The sequence below is a fragment of the Oncorhynchus gorbuscha genome, linkage group LG02, assembly GCF_021184085.1.
Source record: "Oncorhynchus gorbuscha isolate QuinsamMale2020 ecotype Even-year linkage group LG02, OgorEven_v1.0, whole genome shotgun sequence".
Classification (NCBI taxonomy): Eukaryota; Metazoa; Chordata; class Actinopteri; order Salmoniformes; family Salmonidae; genus Oncorhynchus; species Oncorhynchus gorbuscha.
The window spans coordinates 41,299,611-41,319,540 of NC_060174.1; the positions used below are offsets into that span (position 1 = coordinate 41,299,611).

The following is a 19,930-nucleotide window of genomic DNA, read 5'->3' on the forward strand; positions in this document are numbered from 1 at the left end:
ACTGACCAGCCCTGGAGGAAGTTTAATATAGACTAGTCGCCGAGGCTGCTATTTACACTGACCAGCCCTGGAGGAAGCTTAATATAGACTAGCCGCCGAGGCTGCTATTTACACTGACCAGCCCTGGAGGAAGCTTAATATAGACTAGTCGCCGAGGCTGCTATTTACACTGACCAGCCCTGGAGGAAGCTTAATATAGACTAGTCGCCGAGGCTGCTATTTACACTGACCAGCCCTGGAGGAAGCTTAATATAGACTAGCCGCCGAGGCTGCTATTTACACTGACCAGCCCTGGATGAAGCTTAATATAGACTAGTCGCCGAGGCTGCTATTTACACTGACCAGCCCTGGAGGAAGCTTAATATAGACTAGCCGCCGAGGCTGCTATTTACACTGACCAGCCCTGGAGGAAGCTTAATATAGACTAGCCGCCGAGGCTGCTATTTACACTGACCAGCCCTGGAGGAAGCTTAATATAGACTAGCCGCCGAGGCTGCTATTTACACTGACCAGCCCTGGAGGAAGCTTAATATAGACTAGCCGCCGAGGCTGCTATTTACACTGACCAGCCCTGGAGGAAGGTTAATATAGACTAGCCGCCGAGGCTGCTATTTACACTGACCAGCCCTGGAGGAAGCTTAATATAGACTAGTCGCCGAGGCTGCTATTTACACTGACCAGCCCTGGATGAAGCTTAATATAGACTAGTCGCCGAGGCTGCTATTTACACTGACCAGCCCTGGAGGAAGCTTAATATAGACTAGCCGCCGAGGCTGCTATTTACACTGACCAGCCCTGGAGGAAGCTTAATATAGACTAGCCGCCGAGGCTGCTATTTACACTGACCAGCCTGCAAGGAACCTTTTTTATGCCGATTTCTACACCTGATCAGCCTCCGAGGAGCCTTGCACATAGACCAGCCTCTGAGGTTTCGGGTGAAACTGCTAGCTTTGAGGCCCACCAGCCTTGATAAGGTCTCTAAGTAGACTGACCAGCCTGGGAGGAGCCTGCATTGTGTTAATTAAATGCAATTACCTATCAAATAGGCTTGGGGTGTATACCATATATGGTATTTAGAAATAGCCACGGATTGGTTTTTCAATACCGTGAATACTATTGAAACCAGTTCTGCATTAATATTTGTAGCTACTTAAATCAAATTCATTTGTCACATACACATGGTTAGCAGATGTTAATGCAAGTGTAGTGAAATGCTTGTGCTTCTAGTTCCGACAATGCAGTAATAACCAACGAGTAATCTAACCTAACAATTCCACAACTACTAGCTTATACACACAAGTGTAAAGGGATAAAGAATATGTACATAACGATATATGAATGAGTGATGGTACAGAACGGCATAGGCAAGATGCAGTAGATGGTATTGAGTACAGTATATACATATGATATGTGTAATGTAGGGTATGTAAACAAAGTGGCATAGTTTAAAGTGGCTAGTGATACATGTATTACATAAAGATGCAGTAGATGAGTACAGTATATACATATGCATATGAGATGAGTAATGTAGGGTATGTAAACATTTATATTAAGTAGCATTGTTTAAAGTGGCTAGTGATATATTTCACATCAATTCCCATTATTAAAGTGGCTGGAGTTGAGTCAGTGTGTTGGCAGCAGCCACTCAATATTAGTGGTGGCTGTTTAACAGTCTGATGGTCTTGAGATAGAAGCTGTTTTTCAGTCTCTCGGTCCCAGCTTTGATGCACCTGTACTGACCTCGCCTTCTGGATGATAGCGGGGTGAACAGGCAGTGGCTCGGGTGGTTGTTGTCCTTGATGATCTTTATGGCCTTCCTGTAACATCGGGTGGTGTAGGTGTCCTGGAGGGCAGGTAGTTTGCCCCCGGTGATGCGTTGTGCAGACCTCACTACCCTCTGGAGAGCCTTACGGTTGTGGGCGGAGCAGTTGCCGTGCCAGGCTGTGATACAGCCCGACAGGATGCTCTCGATTGTGCATCTGTAGAAGTTTGTGAGTGCTTTTGGTGACAAGCCAAATTTCTTCAGCCTCCTGAGGTTGAAGAGGCACTGCTGCGCCTTCTTCACAACGCTGTCTGTGTGGGTGGACCAGTTCAGCTTTTCATGTGTACTTAAGTAAATACCTGCAGTCGACTTGTGCAATATGTTAGGTAAAGTAGATCACGTTCTTCTTTTCACCTGTCACATTATTTTACATTATGAAGCTTACAGTAGTTCCCCAGAAAAGTTGAGCCAACCACGTGTTTGTTTGTAAATTGCACAACTGGAGAAACCTGGAGAAAGCAGGTGAGTCCAGCTGGGTATTGACAGGGGTCGCATTTTATATTGCAAGTCAAGTGTTGTTGTTTTTTACTTCAATAGAGTGATCAGCAACTTTAGTTTACCTTCAGAGAATACATTAATGCTACACATTCGGCAGAAAATAGCTTATTTTTCATCAGATGACAACAGAAGTGCAATGCTATTTGACTGACAGCCACACGAGTAGGCTAAATGAGCTTCTAATGAAAAATCAAGGCATTTATTTTGCTAAACCTAATGCATGGCCATCATATTTCTGTTCATCCTAGAATGTAGTCAGCTACATATTCCTAATGTTTTTCTTCAAGTTAATCTAGCATTTTTACCAGAGAAACGTAGTTGCACATAAATTAGAGCGCTGTCTAATGATAAAATTCCCGTCGTGAATTCTCATCTGAGTGGAGAAATGCAATTGAAGCACAAAATTAGTGTGATCCCGAGCAGAAATTACAATAAGAAGCAGTTTTACAAAACCCTTTGGATGAGTTATCTGTACAGATGCCACTGCTATCTTTTGATTTCCTTGCGTTTTTTTTTCTCCTCTCCGTTCTCGGCCCATCTGCTCTCTGCTCCTCCCCCGTCTTCTCCAAGCAGAGCAGACAGGCCCGTTGCTCTATGGACTCCAGACTCCACACAGAGACAGCTTGTACACATGCTCCTCCAGAGCCAGCACTGTTCATTTGCACAATGTCTCTCGTTCACGTTTGCTTGTGAATGTCCAAACTCACCAAAAATGACATTCGATAGCTCCTACATTATATATGTATACCTTTTATCTGCAGGATTGCCTGTCTTTGCACTCGTTAGCATATTTAGCTAGCAGATTCCATGGAAGATCGCTGTTGTGCTAATTTTGTTAACATTCTGGTAATGGAACCCAATGGGCTTTCTTTTAGCGTTTTTGGCACCCTCTTGTGTACTAAGCCGGTAATACTGCAAATCCCGGCGTGAGAGAAGGATGGTATGAAGATGTGAAAATCTGGATTTACCGCCCAACCCGACTATCTAACCAGCCTGGTAAATTGCAGCTTGCGATTAGAACATTGCTTCAGAGAAAATGGGTAGCTAAGAAGTTTAACTGTTGTAGCTGTTCTTGCTGCATCATCTAGTTAGATGAAAAAACATCCAAATAGCAGCCATATGCAGCTAGCTAGCTAGCAAGCTAAGTTAGCTCATTTGAAAATGTATAACCAGCAAAGCAGCTAGCTAATCGGCACTGAGTGTAGAAAACATTACATGACATAGACTGACCAGGTGAAGGCTGTGATGCCTTATTTGATACCTGTTCAGTCCATTTCAATCAGTGCAGATAAAGGGGGAAGACAGGTTTTGAAGGACTTTTAAGCCTTGAGACATGGATTGTGTATGTGTGTCGTTCAGAGGGTGAATGGCAAGGCAAAATATTTAAATGCCTTTAAGCGGAGTAGGTGCCAGGTGCACTGGTTTTAGTGTGTCAACAACTGTATCGCTGCTGGGTTTTTCCCCGATGAACAGTTTCCTGTGTGAACCAAGAATTGTCCACCACCCAAAGAACATCCAGCCAACTTGAAACAACTGTGGGAAGCATGTGCCAGTCCATGCGCCGATGAATTGAGGCTGTTCTGGGGGCAAAGGGGGGGTGCAACTCAATATTAGGAAGTTGTTCCTAATGTTTTGTACACAAATAAAATGTATTTATATAGCCCTTCGTACATCAGCTGATATCTCAAAGTGCTGTACAGAAACCCTGCCTAAAACCCCAAACAGCAAGCAATGCAGGTGTAGAAGCACGGTGGCTAGTAAACTCTCTAGAAAGGCCAGAACCTAGGAAGAAACCTAGAGGAACCAGGCTATGTGGGGTGGCCAGTCCTCTTCTGGCTTTGCCGGGTGGAGATTATAACAGAACATGGCCAAGATGTTCATAAATTACCAGCATGGTCCAATAATAATAAGGCAGAACAGTTGAAACTGGAGCAGCAGCACTGCCAGGTGGATTGGGGACAGCAAGGAGTCATGTCAGGTAGTCCTGAGGCATGGTCCTAGGGCTCAGGTCCTCTGAGAGAGAGAAAGAAAGAGAATTGGAGAGAGCACACTTAAATTCACACAGTACACCGAATAGAACAGGAGAAGTACTCCAGATATAACAAACTGACCCTAGCCCCCCCGACACATAAACTACTGCAGCATAAATACTGGAGGCTGAGACAGGAGGGGTCAGGAAACACTGGCCCCATCTGAGGACACCCCCGGACAGGGCCAAACAGGAAGGTATATCACGCAGTGTGTATCAGCCTTTATACATTTGAAATAGTCTTTGCAAATAGTATTTTATTTGTGTTTTTGGATACGATGTGCTTTTTTAAAAAGCTGCATAAGTTAGGCACCACATTACATATTTAAAAATGATTCTTGCTGTCCCTCCATCTGCAATTTGAATTTGATTGGCTGAGGGGAAAGAATGGGCGGAGTTGCATAAATGTCAGCATGTGAGGTAGTACAGCCTTTTAATGACTTGTCTTGTGTTTGATGTTTTGATGTGGTCAATGTTCCAAAACAATTCTGAAAATGTACCCGTCACTACAGACCGTCACAATGGTGTGTGTGTGTGACACCAGATGCCCTGCACAGTACATTGGCTCAGCTCAAAGGCCTTTCTTTATGAGATGAATGAGTAGTAAGTGGAAAGGGTCCATGGTGTGCCAACCGCCATGCCATCTGGGTATGATCATGGCTGAGAGGACTTAACCGGTTTGACACAGAGTTTAGCAGACGACCAGGCACAACTCCGATATACCAAGTGTTTTTTTTTCTCAAAGTTGCCCGGATGTCACGTGTCTTACTTATATCAGTACACTCAACCTAATCAGTACGAAACTTCTATTAGATCAAATAAGCCACACGTAGCAAATAATCCATTAAAAAATCTTGTTATCCAAATTTGACAGTCAAGACATTACAATTTTTATTTTTGCCACCTGCTGGAGAAAACCGATTTTGGACCCAGTTATCTCTCTCGTCTAGCCTCCCCCGTCAGTGGGGGAGAAGAAGTCGAAAACGGAGACACTAGTGTAAGTCGCTCTGGATAAGAGCGTCTGCTAAATGACTTAAATGTAAATGTAGTGGTAGGGAGAGCTAAATTAGGGCTAGTGAATGATTTGTCAGTGGGCATTTTCTTTTCTTCACAGGATCTCCTGTGTGTGCCTCAACTTCCGAATGATATAATTGGTGTTATAGTAAAGACCATAGGTGGCTCATGAGTTTCAAGTTTGGGGAAGCTTACAATTTAACCTTCCATTTCTACCTACCTGTGTGTCATTTATGAATATTTCTTTTGTGTATTTTTGTGGAAGAGTTTCAATTCAATAATGTTTTTATTCCTCAATCTTTGTCACATGGTTAATCCTAAAGATCAGAATTTAAACAATAAAGTAAAAAATTTGACTAAAATTCTACGAATGCTAGAGCACCAGCCTCAGCCATAATGGACACATTAATACACCGTACATAATACATAGACAAATATTATAAAATATCCTGATGAAAGAACCTGCATTTTCAATCACAATATCTCTTTCCACCAGTCTGTCTTGACTTGAGTAATCACTAGTGAAGTGTAACATTGTATCAACTAGCCTATTCCTGGCCCCTCAGTTTCCTGTGCCAGTGAGCTTGGGACAGACAGCTCTTTAAAAAAAAAATGTTTTCACTGGGTATATGGGGTCATCGGATAATGATAAACAGACTTCGTTGACTTACTATGTGAGGTTAAGAAAAAAAAATGACTGAGAAGCTCAGTTTATTAGTGGTGGATGTGGTGAGGTAGGCCTACTTCTTAGCGTGCTCAGGCATGGTCCTTCAACGTTAACAGGACAGAGAAACCAGTCACACACCAGTCACACACGTTATCAGGACAGAGAAACCAGTCACACACTCATTGCTCACACGGAGCACTCCAAACAAAAGACTATGAAGAGGGAAAAAATGGACTAAACTTGTAAATGAGGGTGTTGAAATCATCTCAAACTCATGAACATGCTCTCAAGCCAGGAGAGATTCCATATCTCTGACATGCATTGATCCATGGTGTGTTGTCGTTTTTGAAACCGTGTGGGTGTGGAGTATGTTTTATGTGCCTACCTTTGCTGGAGAGCTAAATTTAGTTTTTATTCAGGTATAAATTACATGAGATGCATACAGACAGAGCTGCCATTATTGGTGACTAGCTAGGTGACTCAGGCCTGACTGTTCTTTGAGTGTGGGGGTGGATTAATGGTTTGATTGGTTGCGTGTCTCAGGATAAGCCGACATTTGCTCCTGTGTGACTGAATTCATTTCTCCCCAAAGCATTTCAAAAGATGCACTCTCATGGCATTAACAGACGTTTATCCCGCCTCTGCTCAAATCTAATGGGATCTGAGACCAGTTGCCATTTTCATCATTCCGAAACTTGGTAAAAAGATGGTGCAAATACGAATTGGTTTAGGGAGCGGAAGGGGTAAGGTAAAATCACATTTGTGTTAATAGCTTGTAGAGTGGAACTCCTGTAATGCCTCGACAGTTAGGCAGCATATAGAAGACATGAGAACATGTGGCCATTTGCTGTCGTCGACATTGTCATTTCTCACATTACACACAGAGCGGGCCTTCAGGACCACTGGGCTTTTCTCAGGATTTCGTATTTCTCTGGCGCCCTCCGTCCCTCGCTCCCTCCCTCCGTCAAGCTTGGAAACACATGCCCACTCCCACATTCTGCTTGCTCACTTACCTCTGTCACATTACTCTGTTTGTGAGCCACCAAGCTTGTACACGTTGGCTAACTGTTGACCTACTCCGCTGCCGCTTGTCTGGGCCCCTCTTGTCATAGACACACACTTTCCACAACTATCTTTTTGCCTTGGCTCATCTTTCTTTTGCCGAAGGGGAATATTATTAACTCTTCTTCGACTCCACCATGCTGTCTCTCTCGTCTTGTTTATGATGCTGGGAATGAAATCTCCATTGTTCAGATCATTGTAAAAGGTTAACTTGGGCATCAGTCTTTCTCCTGCACACTCTCACCGCATTGATGCACCGGGCAACTATCATTCCCAGAGCCGCCAATAATATCTAGGGATACTTCTGCACTACTTCAGAATAATGGTATTTTACTGTACAGATGGGAGTTTGCTATTGGATCGTTTTGGAGCTCTCAACGTCCTATAGTTAGCCTCTGTCGTCCAATAAAATGCATCAGCCATTTTCAGGGCGTTATGAATTTCAATGATATTCTCTGAAGCACTCTTAAGTTACGTTTAATTTAAATTATGCCTATACACAACAATTTGTGACTAAAATATGCTCAGTCAGGAGAAAATATCTGAAATCCACTCTCTCACACCTATACTGTTGATAAACGCACAAACTCATCCGCCGTACTCGTCCAGAGCACTCTTTGAGAGGGGAAAAAGCTCACTTTTTCGCTGAGCTCAGCTTGTACAAGTAACATCACACCGGGGATGTTATTGGAGCGGAGTACGGAGCAGGTTGCGATCCCAACGGATTGAGCCACTCTAAAATTCCCAAAATGTATCCTTGCCTCTGTTCTTAAGTTGATTTTTTTTAGCAGCAATTCTCGAGTTGTTACACAGCAGAGATAATTCTGGATATTTTTTCCAATCCCATCGCTGTTGTAGTTTTGCGCTAATGGCTACTTGGCTTTGGAGAATGGGGGCGGTTCTAGTTGTGGGTTTCATGGCCGTCGTTATTAGCTTGCCCCGGTTCCTCTGGGCACCATTCCTCTCTGTTCTCTCCTGAGATGGGTACAGCAGATGGCTTCTAACAGCTGCAACAGACAATTCAGAACAACACTCATGACAAACCCCAACCAAACAGCTTGGGCCATCTTTAGATGCCACTTGTGAAGTGTTATGTACAGCATAACTACTGCTCGTCTCAAGTCCTGCATGTGACTGGAGTACAAACTAGTTCCAAAAAGGCTAATGATGAAACAATACCCAGGTATGTGGTCTCACCGGTAGAGCCGTTAAATGGGCATGTGAGCTGCGCTGCCACACCCTCATGCATATTCGAAAGAAATTAATGGAACACTGCATAATCCAAACTCTAAATTGTTTGTCATATGATTTGTTCTACTGAAAGTCTTTTCCATTTCAATTTATATGGACTTCTTTCTATATATTTTGTATTTTCCTCTCCCTCTATCCATCCCTCTCTCGCCCTCTCTATCTCAGCGGAGGGTCTTCCTCAGGTCTTCTACTTTGGGCCGTGTGGGAAATACAATGCCATGGTGTTAGAGCTGCTGGGCCCCAGTCTAGAAGACCTCTTTGACCTCTGTGACAGGACCTTCTCTCTCAAGACAGTCTTAATGATGGCTATTCAGCTGGTAAGTAAAGTTTACATCCAAAAGACAAAGAAGCTTGTTTTGGGGGAATTATGCCCATGTGTCTGTTCTGATTGTATGTCCCAGTGTGGATGTCCATTCAGTTTTTCGGTGTGCATGGAGTTGTGTGTACACCTTTTTTTGAGTGCATGCGTTTGACCGTCTCGCACACACTACCGCTCCCCAGCTCTCACGGATGGAGTACGTCCACTCCAAGAACCTCATCTACCGAGACGTGAAGCCCGAGAACTTCCTCATCGGGCGGCAGGGGCACAAGCAGGAGCACATCATCCACATCATCGACTTTGGCCTGGCTAAAGAGTACATCGATCCCGAGACCAAAAAACACATTCCTTACAGGGAGCACAAGAGTCTCACAGGAACCGCCCGCTACATGTCTATCAACACCCACTTGGGAAAAGGTAGGGCTACAGTACTTCTCCCCTCTACCAGACAACTTGTCTCAACTTCCATGTGTGGTACTTACATGGATACAGTATAGGCTACTCACATATTTCATTGGCTGAACTTTGCAATTTTTTTGTAGTCTGTCCTGTTTACACATGGCCATGGGAAGTAGTTTGGGGGGTGGGGGTGCTGCAAAAAAAAAATCTACAGGGGAAAGGGGGGGGGGGTGTGTGACACAATTTAAAAATGTGTATTGATGAAATAGTGCAGCTGCCTTCGCTTCACCAGTAAGGTGAGTAATGCTGGGGGGAGCCTGAGGGACCTCACTTTTATTCTGATCTATTCTAACTAAATTATATTTAATCACCACAAAAATTCCATGAAAAACGATACAATTACAAACCAAATAAATATGTAAGCTACAGCAGCCTAGGTTAATTGTGGTTTCTTCCGCGTCTTCTCTCTGGCCAATAATGAAGAACCGTAGGCTACATGTGTGCACTGATGCAGTTTCACCCGTAAAATGTGAATAATTATCATTCATGATTGACAGTGATGATGGCCTATAGGTATGTCTAACTTGGTGTTTGAGGGTATTAAAAAATATACAATTTTCTTGAGACAATATGTGTGGACAATGCTATTGGAGGATGCATTTTATGCATATTTTATAACTGGGATCTCCAACCCTGTTCCTGGAGAGCTACCATCCTGTAGGTTTTCATTCCAACCCTAATCTAGCGCACCTGATTCTAATAAGTAGCTGGTTTATAAGATGAATGTTGTTAGTTACAACTGGGGTTGGAGTGAAACCCTACAGGACGGTAGTGCACCAAGAGCATGGTTGGTGAGCCCTGTAATGATAGGCTGTTCTCGTGTCGGTACAAACCTTGATTGAGGAAATGATGACGTCATTTACACCACTGCAAGTCAGATCTGTGGCCGATGGCGTCTGTAAACTGCCTGTGTGCCCCGCTGGCTTCATCCAGCTGAGCAGAAGCCAAAATGCAACCTTCCTGTGCTCTTGCGAACAGGGTAAATAAAGGACCTTGAATGACAGCACCATGGACAACTTATCCCACCCAGAGACTTGGTGCTGCTACTTCGATCTGCCGCTGACCATGTTTTAGCCTCCTCCATTGACATTGTGTCATAGCCTCCACTTTGATTAGCCTACATTGTAATTCATTAAACTGTACTGGATTATTTTCCCACCCCATCATTGTAATCCAATGCATGCACGATTTATGCAATAAACTGAGATGCTGTATATTGCGGCACTGTAATTTTTGAGCGGGCTGCGCTACAGAAGGCTATATTGGTCTGTTAATACAGGACTGGTAAAGGCCCAGTGAACTACTACTTTTTTAGATTTGTTTTACTTATCGCGGCTATACGCTACCGGTCAAATGTTTTAGAACACCTGCTCATTCAAGGGTTTTTCTTTATTTGTACTATTTTCTACATTGTAGAATAATAGTGAAGACATCAAAACTATGAAATAACACACATGGAATCATGTCATAACCAAAACATATTTTATATTTGAGATTTATTATTATTTTCAAGTAACCACCCATTGCCTTGATGACAGCTTTGCAAACTCCTTTTCCAACAGTCTTGGAGTTTCCACATATGCTGAACCCTTGTTGGCTGCTTTTCCTTCACTCTGCGTTCCGACTCAACCCAAACCATCTCAATTTGTGGAGGCCAAGTCATCTGATGCAGCACTCAATCACTCTCCTTCTTGGTCAAATTGCCCTTACACAGCCTGGAGGTGTGTTGGGTCATTGTCCCGTTGAAAAACAAATGATAGACCCACTAAGCCCAAACCAGATGGGATGGTGTATCACTGCATTATGCTGTGGTAGCCATGCTGGTGAAGTGTGCCTTGAATTCTTCTAAATAAATCACAGACCGTATCTCCAGCAAAGCACCCCCACACCACCACACCAGCTCCTCCATGCTTTACTGTGGGAAATACACATGCAGAGATCATCTGTTCACCCACAGTGCATCTCACAAAGACATGGCGGTTGGAACGACTGCACTTGTAGAAACGTTCAAAGTTGTTGACATTTTCCGGTTTGACTGACCTTCATGTCTTAACGTAATGACGGACTGTCGTTTCTCTTTGCTTATTTGAACTGTTCTTGCCATAATATGGACTTGGTCTTTTACCAAATAGGACCATCTTCTGTATACCCCCCTACCTACCTTCACAACACAACTGATTGGCTCAAAGAAATTCCACAAATTTACTTTAAACAAGGCACACCTGTTAATTGAAATGCATTCCACCTCATGAAGCTGGTTGAGAGAATGCCAAGTGTGCAAAGCTGTCATTAAGGCAAAGGGTGGCTACTTTTAAGAATCTCAAATATAAAATATATTATGATTTAACACATTTTTTGGTTACTACATGATTCCATGTGTTATTTCATAGATTTGATGTCTTAACTATAATTCTACAATGTAGAAAATAGTAAAAATAACGAGAAACCCTCAACTTTTGACAGGTAGTGTATGTGTACATAGCCTTTCATGTCTGTAAGCCATAGGTAATTCAAATTCAGAAAGGTTCTATTTTGTTCCACATTTGGAGCTCAACGCATTGAAAGTCCTACATAAGGATACCCAAGGATGTGGTGGGGCGGCAGCGTAGCCTAGTGGTTAGAGCGTAACCGGAAGGTTGCGAGTTCAAATCCCCGAGCTGACAAGGTACAAATCTGTCGTTCTGCCCCTGAACAGGCAGTTAACCCACTGTTCCCAGGCCGTCATTGAAAATAAGAATATGTTCTTAACTGACTTGCCTGGTTAAATAAAGGTAAAATAAATAAAAAGTAGGTGGGATAGACGTCGGTCGCAGCTTAAAGCGGATACCCCTCCCTTTTTGTTTCAGAGCAAAGTCGACGGGACGACCTGGAAGCCTTGGGTCACATGTTCATGTATTTCCTACGAGGGAGTCTGCCGTGGCAAGGACTCAAGGTATGGGAGCTAGGCATGGTATCAGCTGGGTTGTTTTCATTAGGCACAAAGTGCCATCTGTTTTTCTATCCATTATCTGAATTTGTCCGATTCGGAAACGCTCATTTTTGTTTTCTGTTGCCTGGCATTTTACTACGATATACTACTCTAATAATCACAACCCAGATATTAGGAGAAGATGGCAAAAGTGTGTTGAACTCAGTGTGCCTTCTACCTACAGGCTGACACCCTGAAGGAGCGATACCAGAAGATTGGCGACACCAAGCGCAACACTCCCATCGAGGTCCTCTGTGAAAGCTTTCCAGGTATTGCCAATCTTCCTTCCTGACCTTGACACTAGTGCCTGCCTTTGTGAAATGGTTACATTTCCTAAAACACGCTCCGCACAACATACGTAGTAAAATGGCAGTAAATAATTGCAATAGAACGTACAAGAGCGAGCTCTACTGAGAAATGGGCTTATTGAGCAGAAGATGATTCTTGAAGGAATGGCGCATCGGGGAGGGATTGGAAGAATATCAACTTGCAAGACAGTTTGCGAATGTTTCCTTGACCTTTTGAATGCTCAGTGACCACATTTTTCTCCTCGATCTTCTCTCAGAAGATATTGGCCTTGTCTTTCAAGTATATATGTTGGAATGGCTCAATTGTGTTCCACCAAAAAAATGATTCTACTTCGTTATGTAAGGTGCTGCAACTCCATGCAGCCTTGGTGCAGTCTATTGTCCGGTACTGTGTGTCTAGATGGAGCTCTTGTTTTGCCTGAACCATGTTGACTGACTGTGTCAACCCCTTGTAGAAGAGATGGCCACGTACCTGCGCTACGTGCGGCGGTTGGACTTCTTCGAGAAGCCCGACTACGAGTATTTGAGGACTCTGTTCACCGAGCTGCTTGAGCGCAAAGGATACATTTTTGACTACACCTACGACTGGGATGGCAGAGCGATTGTGAGTAGCTCGCGTTCACGTGCTAAATAGCGTAAGTGTAGTCTCAGGTACAATAGTCATACTGAGGCTATTGAAAGAGACTAGAGAAAATGTGCTGATTAGCAGCAGCTTGTTAACTGTTCAGTTCCGTTTGTCTTGGTGTAGTAATAACTTTATTTGTGTACCGTTCGTAGCTGGAAAGCTGTGAAATCAAAAGTACAATAGACATTTAAAACACAAGTGAAAGAAGACAACATACTTTCCTTGGGCAGCTCTTCACTTGAGCCTTTTTGTATCTTGTTCTCTCGCTGTCTCGCTCTCTACGTTATATTTACTTTGTTGTTTCTTCTCCAATGGGCTCTCTCGCTCTCTCAGCCTACTCCAGTGGGGTCTGTCAACGTGGACTCGGGTGCGTCTGCCATCACGAGAGAGAGCCACGCTAACAGAGACAGGCCCTCTCAGCAACAACCCCTACGGAACCAGGTAAACCCAGTAGTCTCACATAGCAGTTCACTTCAGCTCTGCCTGTATCTGAAAATGCCAATAATTTCACGAAAATATACTCCAATCCAATTCATAAGTCAACAAATCCTCATAGAAAATAATGAGATTTGTTTTGGAGCCACTTCATGACTGCAATTTTAGTTTGTTTCCTATAATGTCATCAACCCCAATGGTTTTACTCAATTCCATTTCCACTCCTGTCAGTTGAATTGGACATGGAATCCAATTCCAAAATTGACAGAGATTTGAAATGGACAGTTGTCACAAAGTGCTTATACAGAAACCGAGCCTAAAACCCCAGAGAGGAATAAAGTGAGAGGGGCGAAACAGCAGGTCCGGGAGAAGGTAGCATAACTGTTGAACAGGTCAGGGGTCCATAGCCGCAGGCAGAACTTCAGAAACTGGATCAGCATCACGACCAAGTGGGATGGGCGGGGACAGCCAGGAGTCGTCAGGCCAGGTAGTCTTGATGCATGGTTCAAGGGCTCAGGTCCTCAGAGAGGGAGGGTGTCCTAAGATAACACAAGACACCACATAAGACAAGGGAATTACACCAGATGGGACAGGTTGACCCAAGCCCCCCGGCACATAGACTATTGCAACATAGATACTGAGACTGGGGGGCAAACAATGTGGTCCCGTCCAAAGTTTACCCCCCAACAGGGCCAACCAGGCAGGATATAACCCCACCTACATTACCAAAGCACAGCTAAAGGGATATCAAAGACCACTAACTTACTACACTGAGACAAGGCCAAGTATAGCCCACAAAGTTCTCCTCCACCACACGATCCAGAGAACAGTAAGGATGGGATCAAACCATTGACTTAGCCACCATAATAGGGTCAGCGGCAGAGAATCCCAGTGGAGAGAGGCGAGCCGGCCAGGCAGGGGCCGCAAGGGTGGTTCTTAACTCCAGTGCCTTTCCGTTCACCTTCGCAACCCTTTGCCAGACGACACGCAATCATAGGATCGACTGAAGAGATGACTCTTCAGTAAAGACTTAAAGGTTGAAACCGAGTCTGCATCTCTCACATGGATCAGCAGACCATTCCATAAAAATGTAGCTGTATATGAGAAAGCCCTGCCTCCAGCTGTTTGCTTAGAAATTCTCTGGACAATAAGGAAGCCTATGTCTTGTGACCGTAGCGTACGTGTAGGTATGTACGGCAGGATGAAATCGACAAGATGGGTAGGAGCAAGTCCATTTCATGCTTTGTAGGTTAGCATTACAATCTCCAAATCAGCCAGAGACTTATCGGGAAGCAACTAGCGCTGGAGTAATATGACCAAATGTTTTGGTTCTAGATTGTAGCAGCCGTATTTAGCACAACCTTGTCAGCCACACACTGACAATCGATAAGCATTGCTTGTTTGAACACCATGTACACTCCCTCCATATTATTTGGAGAGTGAAGCCTGAACTTTCATTTTGGCTCTATAACTAAGCATTTTGGATTTTAGATCAGATGTTTCATATGAGGCAGCAAGCACAATGTCACCTTCTTTATTTTACGGTATTTTCATACATCTGTTTTAACTTTTAAAAGGGGACATTCTGTACTGTCGCCTCAAACATTTGATCTCAAATCCATAATGCTGTAGTAGAGATCCGAATTGAAAGTTCAGGCTTCACTGTCCAAATAATATGGGAGTGCATATGTTGTTCAAGAAAGCAATACTGTCCAAATAAAGGGGATTGTAATTGTATAATTGACCTAGAGTGAGCTGCAAAGCTGTTAAAGGTTCATGCCAATGCTATTGAGTTGAATGACATGGTTTTGGGATTGTCTAAATTTGATCTCAATAAGCTTTTATAGTTTACGCTACAGTACATCCACCATCATTTAAATTAGTGCAAGTAGTAGACCATATAGTTTGTTCCAACTTGATGCCTCTGCTTATGCTCCATGGAGTTCAAGCCTTGCTTTCAATCATCTTTTGTTTTGGGTTTGTCCTATTTGGCTTGTTTAAGTGAAAATTATATTTTTCTGCATATTTGCGTTTGGAAAAATACAGACGCAAATTAGCTTTCAGGTCAAAATAGGGATCCTAGCATGTAGTCTCAGCTGATATTTCAAATGTTGGCACCAAAATACCTTGTTCATATCTGCCTCTGTCTGACTGTTCGACCGGAGAGGCATGGAGAGCCGCAAAATGAATTTATCCGCTGGAAGTCCTCCAACTTTGCTCCCGACAGGCAGGGAAGCCTGTCTCAAATGTGATTGGCTGCAGCTTGAGTGGTGCTACTGATTGTCCTATGACTGCGTTGCGCCCAGGAGGCCCAGACTAATCTCTAATCAGTGCTCCACCTGTGCCACCATTGGTGCTACAGTATGTGCCAGACAGAGATTGTGAGATGGAGAGACAGAGGGAGGGTGGGAAGGAATTGATATGGAGGGGGGATTTAGGTGGAGGGAGAAAGCAGAAGGAGATGGAAGGTGAAGAAGGCAGAGTGTACTTGAAAGAGAATGAGAGGGGGAGAGAAAGGAAACGTCCTTGGTTTTGAGGAGGTCGACCTAGATCACCCCATTAGGTGAGTCATTTTACTGAGCCAGGAGATGCCAGCCAGTCTGAAATGAACACAGTGTTTTCCAGTTGAAAGCTCCCAGACTGCGTAAGTCACCTGCCAAAACTCCTGCAACAACTCTATTAGCAGCTAATCCCTCAATGTCCTGTCACGTACAACCTGTCCTGTCCAAGGGAACGGTGTTAAATTAATTACAGGGGGACAAAGCAGATCCTGCCTGGTCCAGACATTTCAATCAATATAGCCAGGATTCAGGTCAAAGAAACAACGCAAGTCTCTTAGAGAAGAAACCAGGGTTATAAAATAAGGAAATTTAAAAAAGATGTCAAACATGCATACAGGGTTTCTCTTAACTGGCTAAAAACGTTTTGCTTTAAATACATTTGTGTATCTAATTTTAAAGCTATTTTTGCCTTTTCACGCTTACTTTTTATTTTAACCTGGTTGTTCTCCACTTACACGCTTGGCAAAGCCGTGAATACGTCTCACCTTTGACTTTCTTTGCTTTTTTTGTGCTGCATGGCCTGTCGGCGCCTTCTTCTCTCGCTCACTCTCGGCCCATCCACGTCCCCATCCGCCTCCCTAATCAACCAACCAGATGGCAGCATCAGACCGCAGAGGAGCATGGGATGCACAGCCCCACCGACAGACAAATTCCTCCTACCTGAGCAGCTCCCACCTGGCTGCAGACAGGCATGGGGGCTCTGTGCAGGTATTCACCAACAACGGAGAGACCCGAATGTTAACTACATGTACACTGGCTGCCTTTCAAACCTAAAAACCTGCTTCATTCCCTATGTCCTTGATAGCCCTCTAGCCCACAGATCGGAAGGGACATAGACATAGTAGATGAAAGCAATATGGCAGAAACGTCTTATTGAATTGCTTGGTGGGGCCCTCGCCACATTGTTTGCACCACCTGCTCTTTGCACTTAAGATAAAATGGTGCACTGTATATGTGTATGTGACGCTGTTATGATGATCAACAGCGGAGGCTGTCCGTGTTGTGTTTCTGTGTTTAGTAGCCAGAGGAGAGACGGCAGCAAGCAGACACTCTGTCTGAGGAGGAGGCAGACAGGGAGAGACAGGTTCACAAGGCCCATCAGACAAACACGTTCAGTCACATTTGAACAAGAACCTTTCCCATTAAGGGAGACCAGTAGTAAAGGGGTAGAGGTAAAGGCTAATAAATGGTGCCACACATGGATGTCTGGCAATGGCTAAACTGTATGGAGGGAGATGGGTAAATTCACTTTAGTTGATGTTTCTGTGGTGATGGCCTACATACTACTGTCATGGGCGTGACCGAGCAGGCGAGATACCGTAAGCATTTATTACAGCTGATGTCAATGTAACATCTTATGACAACCCGCTTTACGCTAACTTGACACGTTGTTGTTGAGATGGTTGGCTAGGCCTACTGCAAGCTAGTGTGCATATGTGAGAAACAGTTTTATGTTGTGACGGTGTTAAATTAGTTGTCACAAAATGCGGCAAGTAGCCTAACGGTTAAGAGCATTGGGCCAGTAATCCAAAGGTTGCTGGTTCGAATCCCCTAGCCGACTAAGTGAAACATTTGTCTATGTGCCCTTAAGCAAGGCACTTAATGTAATCATGACACATTGGGCTGTATTATGATCATGCCAGTGTTTGATTGACCTTATGATAGAGATGTCAATGTTGTATTTTTCTGTTTTTAATCCTCCTAGCAGAATAATCCTTATTTTGGTTTGACTGTTATTACCTCTCCCCCCCCCCCCCCCATGTGCCGAAGGTGGTAACCTCCACCAATGGGGACCTGAATGCAGACGACCCAATGACGGCCCATTCCAACGCACCTATCACAGCGCAGGCCGAGGTGGAGGTGGTGGAAGAGGCCAAGTATGTATCTGGCACTTCGTCTTCTGTCGTAGCTAGCTGTCTCTCTCTCTCTGTCTCTCTGTCGTAGCTAGCTCTCTCTCTCTCTCTGTCTCTCTGTCGTAGCTAGCTCTCTCTCTCTCTCTCTCTCTCTCTCTCTGTCGTAGCTAGCTCTCTCTCTGTCTCTCTGTCGTAGCTAGCTCTCTCTCTCTGTCGTAGCTAGCTCTCTCTCTCTCTCTGTCGTAGCTAGCTCTCTCTCTCTCTGTCGTAGCTAGCTCTCTCTCTCTCTCTCTGTCGTAGCTAGCTCTCTCTCTCTCTCTCTCTCTCTCTCTCTCTCTCTGTCGTAGCTAGCTCTCTCTCTCTCTCTCTCTCTGTCGTAGCTAGCTCTCTCTCTCTCTCTCTCTGTCGCTAGCTCTCTCTCTCTCTCTCTGTCGTAGCTAGCTTTCTGTCTCACATTCTCTCTCCCCCTCTCCATCTCTCGCTTGGTCATCTGTCTCTTTCAGTAGCACTTTGTTATTATTTGTATTGGAAGACAAGTTACAACAGCAAGTGGTCATTGGAGTCATTTCTTTACTATGACTTTTGCTCAATCCATGAGATTGACTGATTGTCCAATCCCAACCCGTTTGAAGCTCAGTCAGAGGATTGGATCCAAGAAGTCAAACTGCTTGAGCCAGGATCAAGTCCAAACAAGTTGTCTCTTGTGGATGGATCCTGTTTGGACCGGATGGGGTTTTGATGGGGATCTCCTGATAAACTGATCATCTGCAACAAATCCAAATTTGATTCTGTTAGTTTCAATTACAATATGAGGGGAAAAGTTATGAAGTTTACCTGAATTATTTTATTAAAATGTTCTGAAAATATACCAACTAGCTAAAACAAAAACTTTCAAAATAAAAAGTCACATCCTTGTTTAGTAAGAATCTGTTCTACCTGTTCAATCATCATTTCAAAATAGTGAATAAGTACCATATACCTAACTTCACATTCAATGTCATCTAGTAGATTTACAGATGATATCCCTATTCTGATTATTCCCTATGATTGTCCTTTCCTCCATTGCCCAGACACAGTTTTGTCTGTTACCCGTGTGTATATGTATGTGCATGCAGTTCTACATTTCAGAAGGACTATCTTGAGTTGTTGTCCCTCTCTTTCTCTCTCTGTACAGTATTAATATGTCTTTTCTCCTCACACTCTGTAGCTGCGTGAAAATGCTCAACCTGTGGTGAGTCTCCGCTCCCATGCACATCAGCCATTCAAAAGGGAGTGGACCAGACTAGCACTAGACTAGCACCAGACTAGCACCAGACTAGCACCAGACTAGCACCAGACTAGCACCAGACTAGCACCAGACAACATATCCAGCACTGTGTTGGTTTCTTGGCTTCACCCCTTCCATTAAACAAATTACTGTGTTACTTTCCTATTGGGTTTTAGGCCTCTCACATGATGTGATTTAATATCCTTTTCACACTACTGAGAGGAGCTGAAGGATGGTTATGTAGCTCAAATGTAAAGCTTTTGAGAGTTTGTTGAGTGAACTGGAAAGACGAATGCCTGGGCCACACAAAGATTTTGTTTTCTGTCAAGAACGGATTTGCGAATGGCGTTCTTACAGGGCACGCAAAGAATTAGAACGTTGGTTCTACAGTTATTAACCAGTGTCCTTGTACAATCTAATTGCAGAACTTGGCAAATGTTTTTGGGCCAGCTGGGTAGCATACAGAGTCTGGGTGTATTCCCTCCCCATTGAATGTTTGCTTTCTTCTTCACCGTCACACTCATTCTTATACCTGTTAAATGTTCAACGTCCATTCTTTATTACCTCTAACCCGTACGTGTCACTGTTGGGTGTGTTTACAAGCTGACATTTTGAATATTTTAAGTTGTGAGTTGAGTGCAACATGAGTCTTAAGGGATAATAGTGAGAGATACACACAGAGTATACCAAACATTGAGGACACCTGTTCTTTCCATGACCGACTGACCAGGTGAATCCAGGTGAAAGCTATGGTAGTCACTTGCTAAATCCACTTCGATCAGTGTAGATGAT

At 43.9% G+C, this 19,930-nt stretch overlaps 1 protein-coding gene across 7 annotated transcripts in view; it reads left to right on the forward strand.

Annotated features, from left to right (window-relative positions):
- The window catches only part of LOC124002270 (casein kinase I-like), a 66,871-nt gene that overhangs the window by 38,882 nt on the left and 8,059 nt on the right, over positions 1-19,930 (forward strand). For 2 of the 7 annotated variants that reach the window (XM_046309655.1, XM_046309648.1), the window contains 9 exons: positions 8,509-8,660; positions 8,845-9,079; positions 11,968-12,053; positions 12,274-12,358; positions 12,853-13,001; positions 13,356-13,463; positions 16,613-16,726; positions 17,789-17,895; positions 19,079-19,102. In XM_046309655.1, the coding sequence (XP_046165611.1) occupies positions 8,509-8,660; positions 8,845-9,079; positions 11,968-12,053; positions 12,274-12,358; positions 12,853-13,001; positions 13,356-13,463; positions 16,613-16,726; positions 17,789-17,895; positions 19,079-19,102 (1,060 nt within the window). Of the gene's footprint in view, positions 1-8,508; positions 8,661-8,844; positions 9,080-11,967; positions 12,054-12,273; positions 12,359-12,852; positions 13,002-13,355; positions 13,464-16,612; positions 16,727-17,788; positions 17,896-19,078; positions 19,162-19,194; positions 19,927-19,930 lie in introns of those variants that run through there. The other 5 variants (XR_006832971.1, XR_006832973.1, XM_046309663.1 and 2 more) reach the window with 5 other exon arrangements.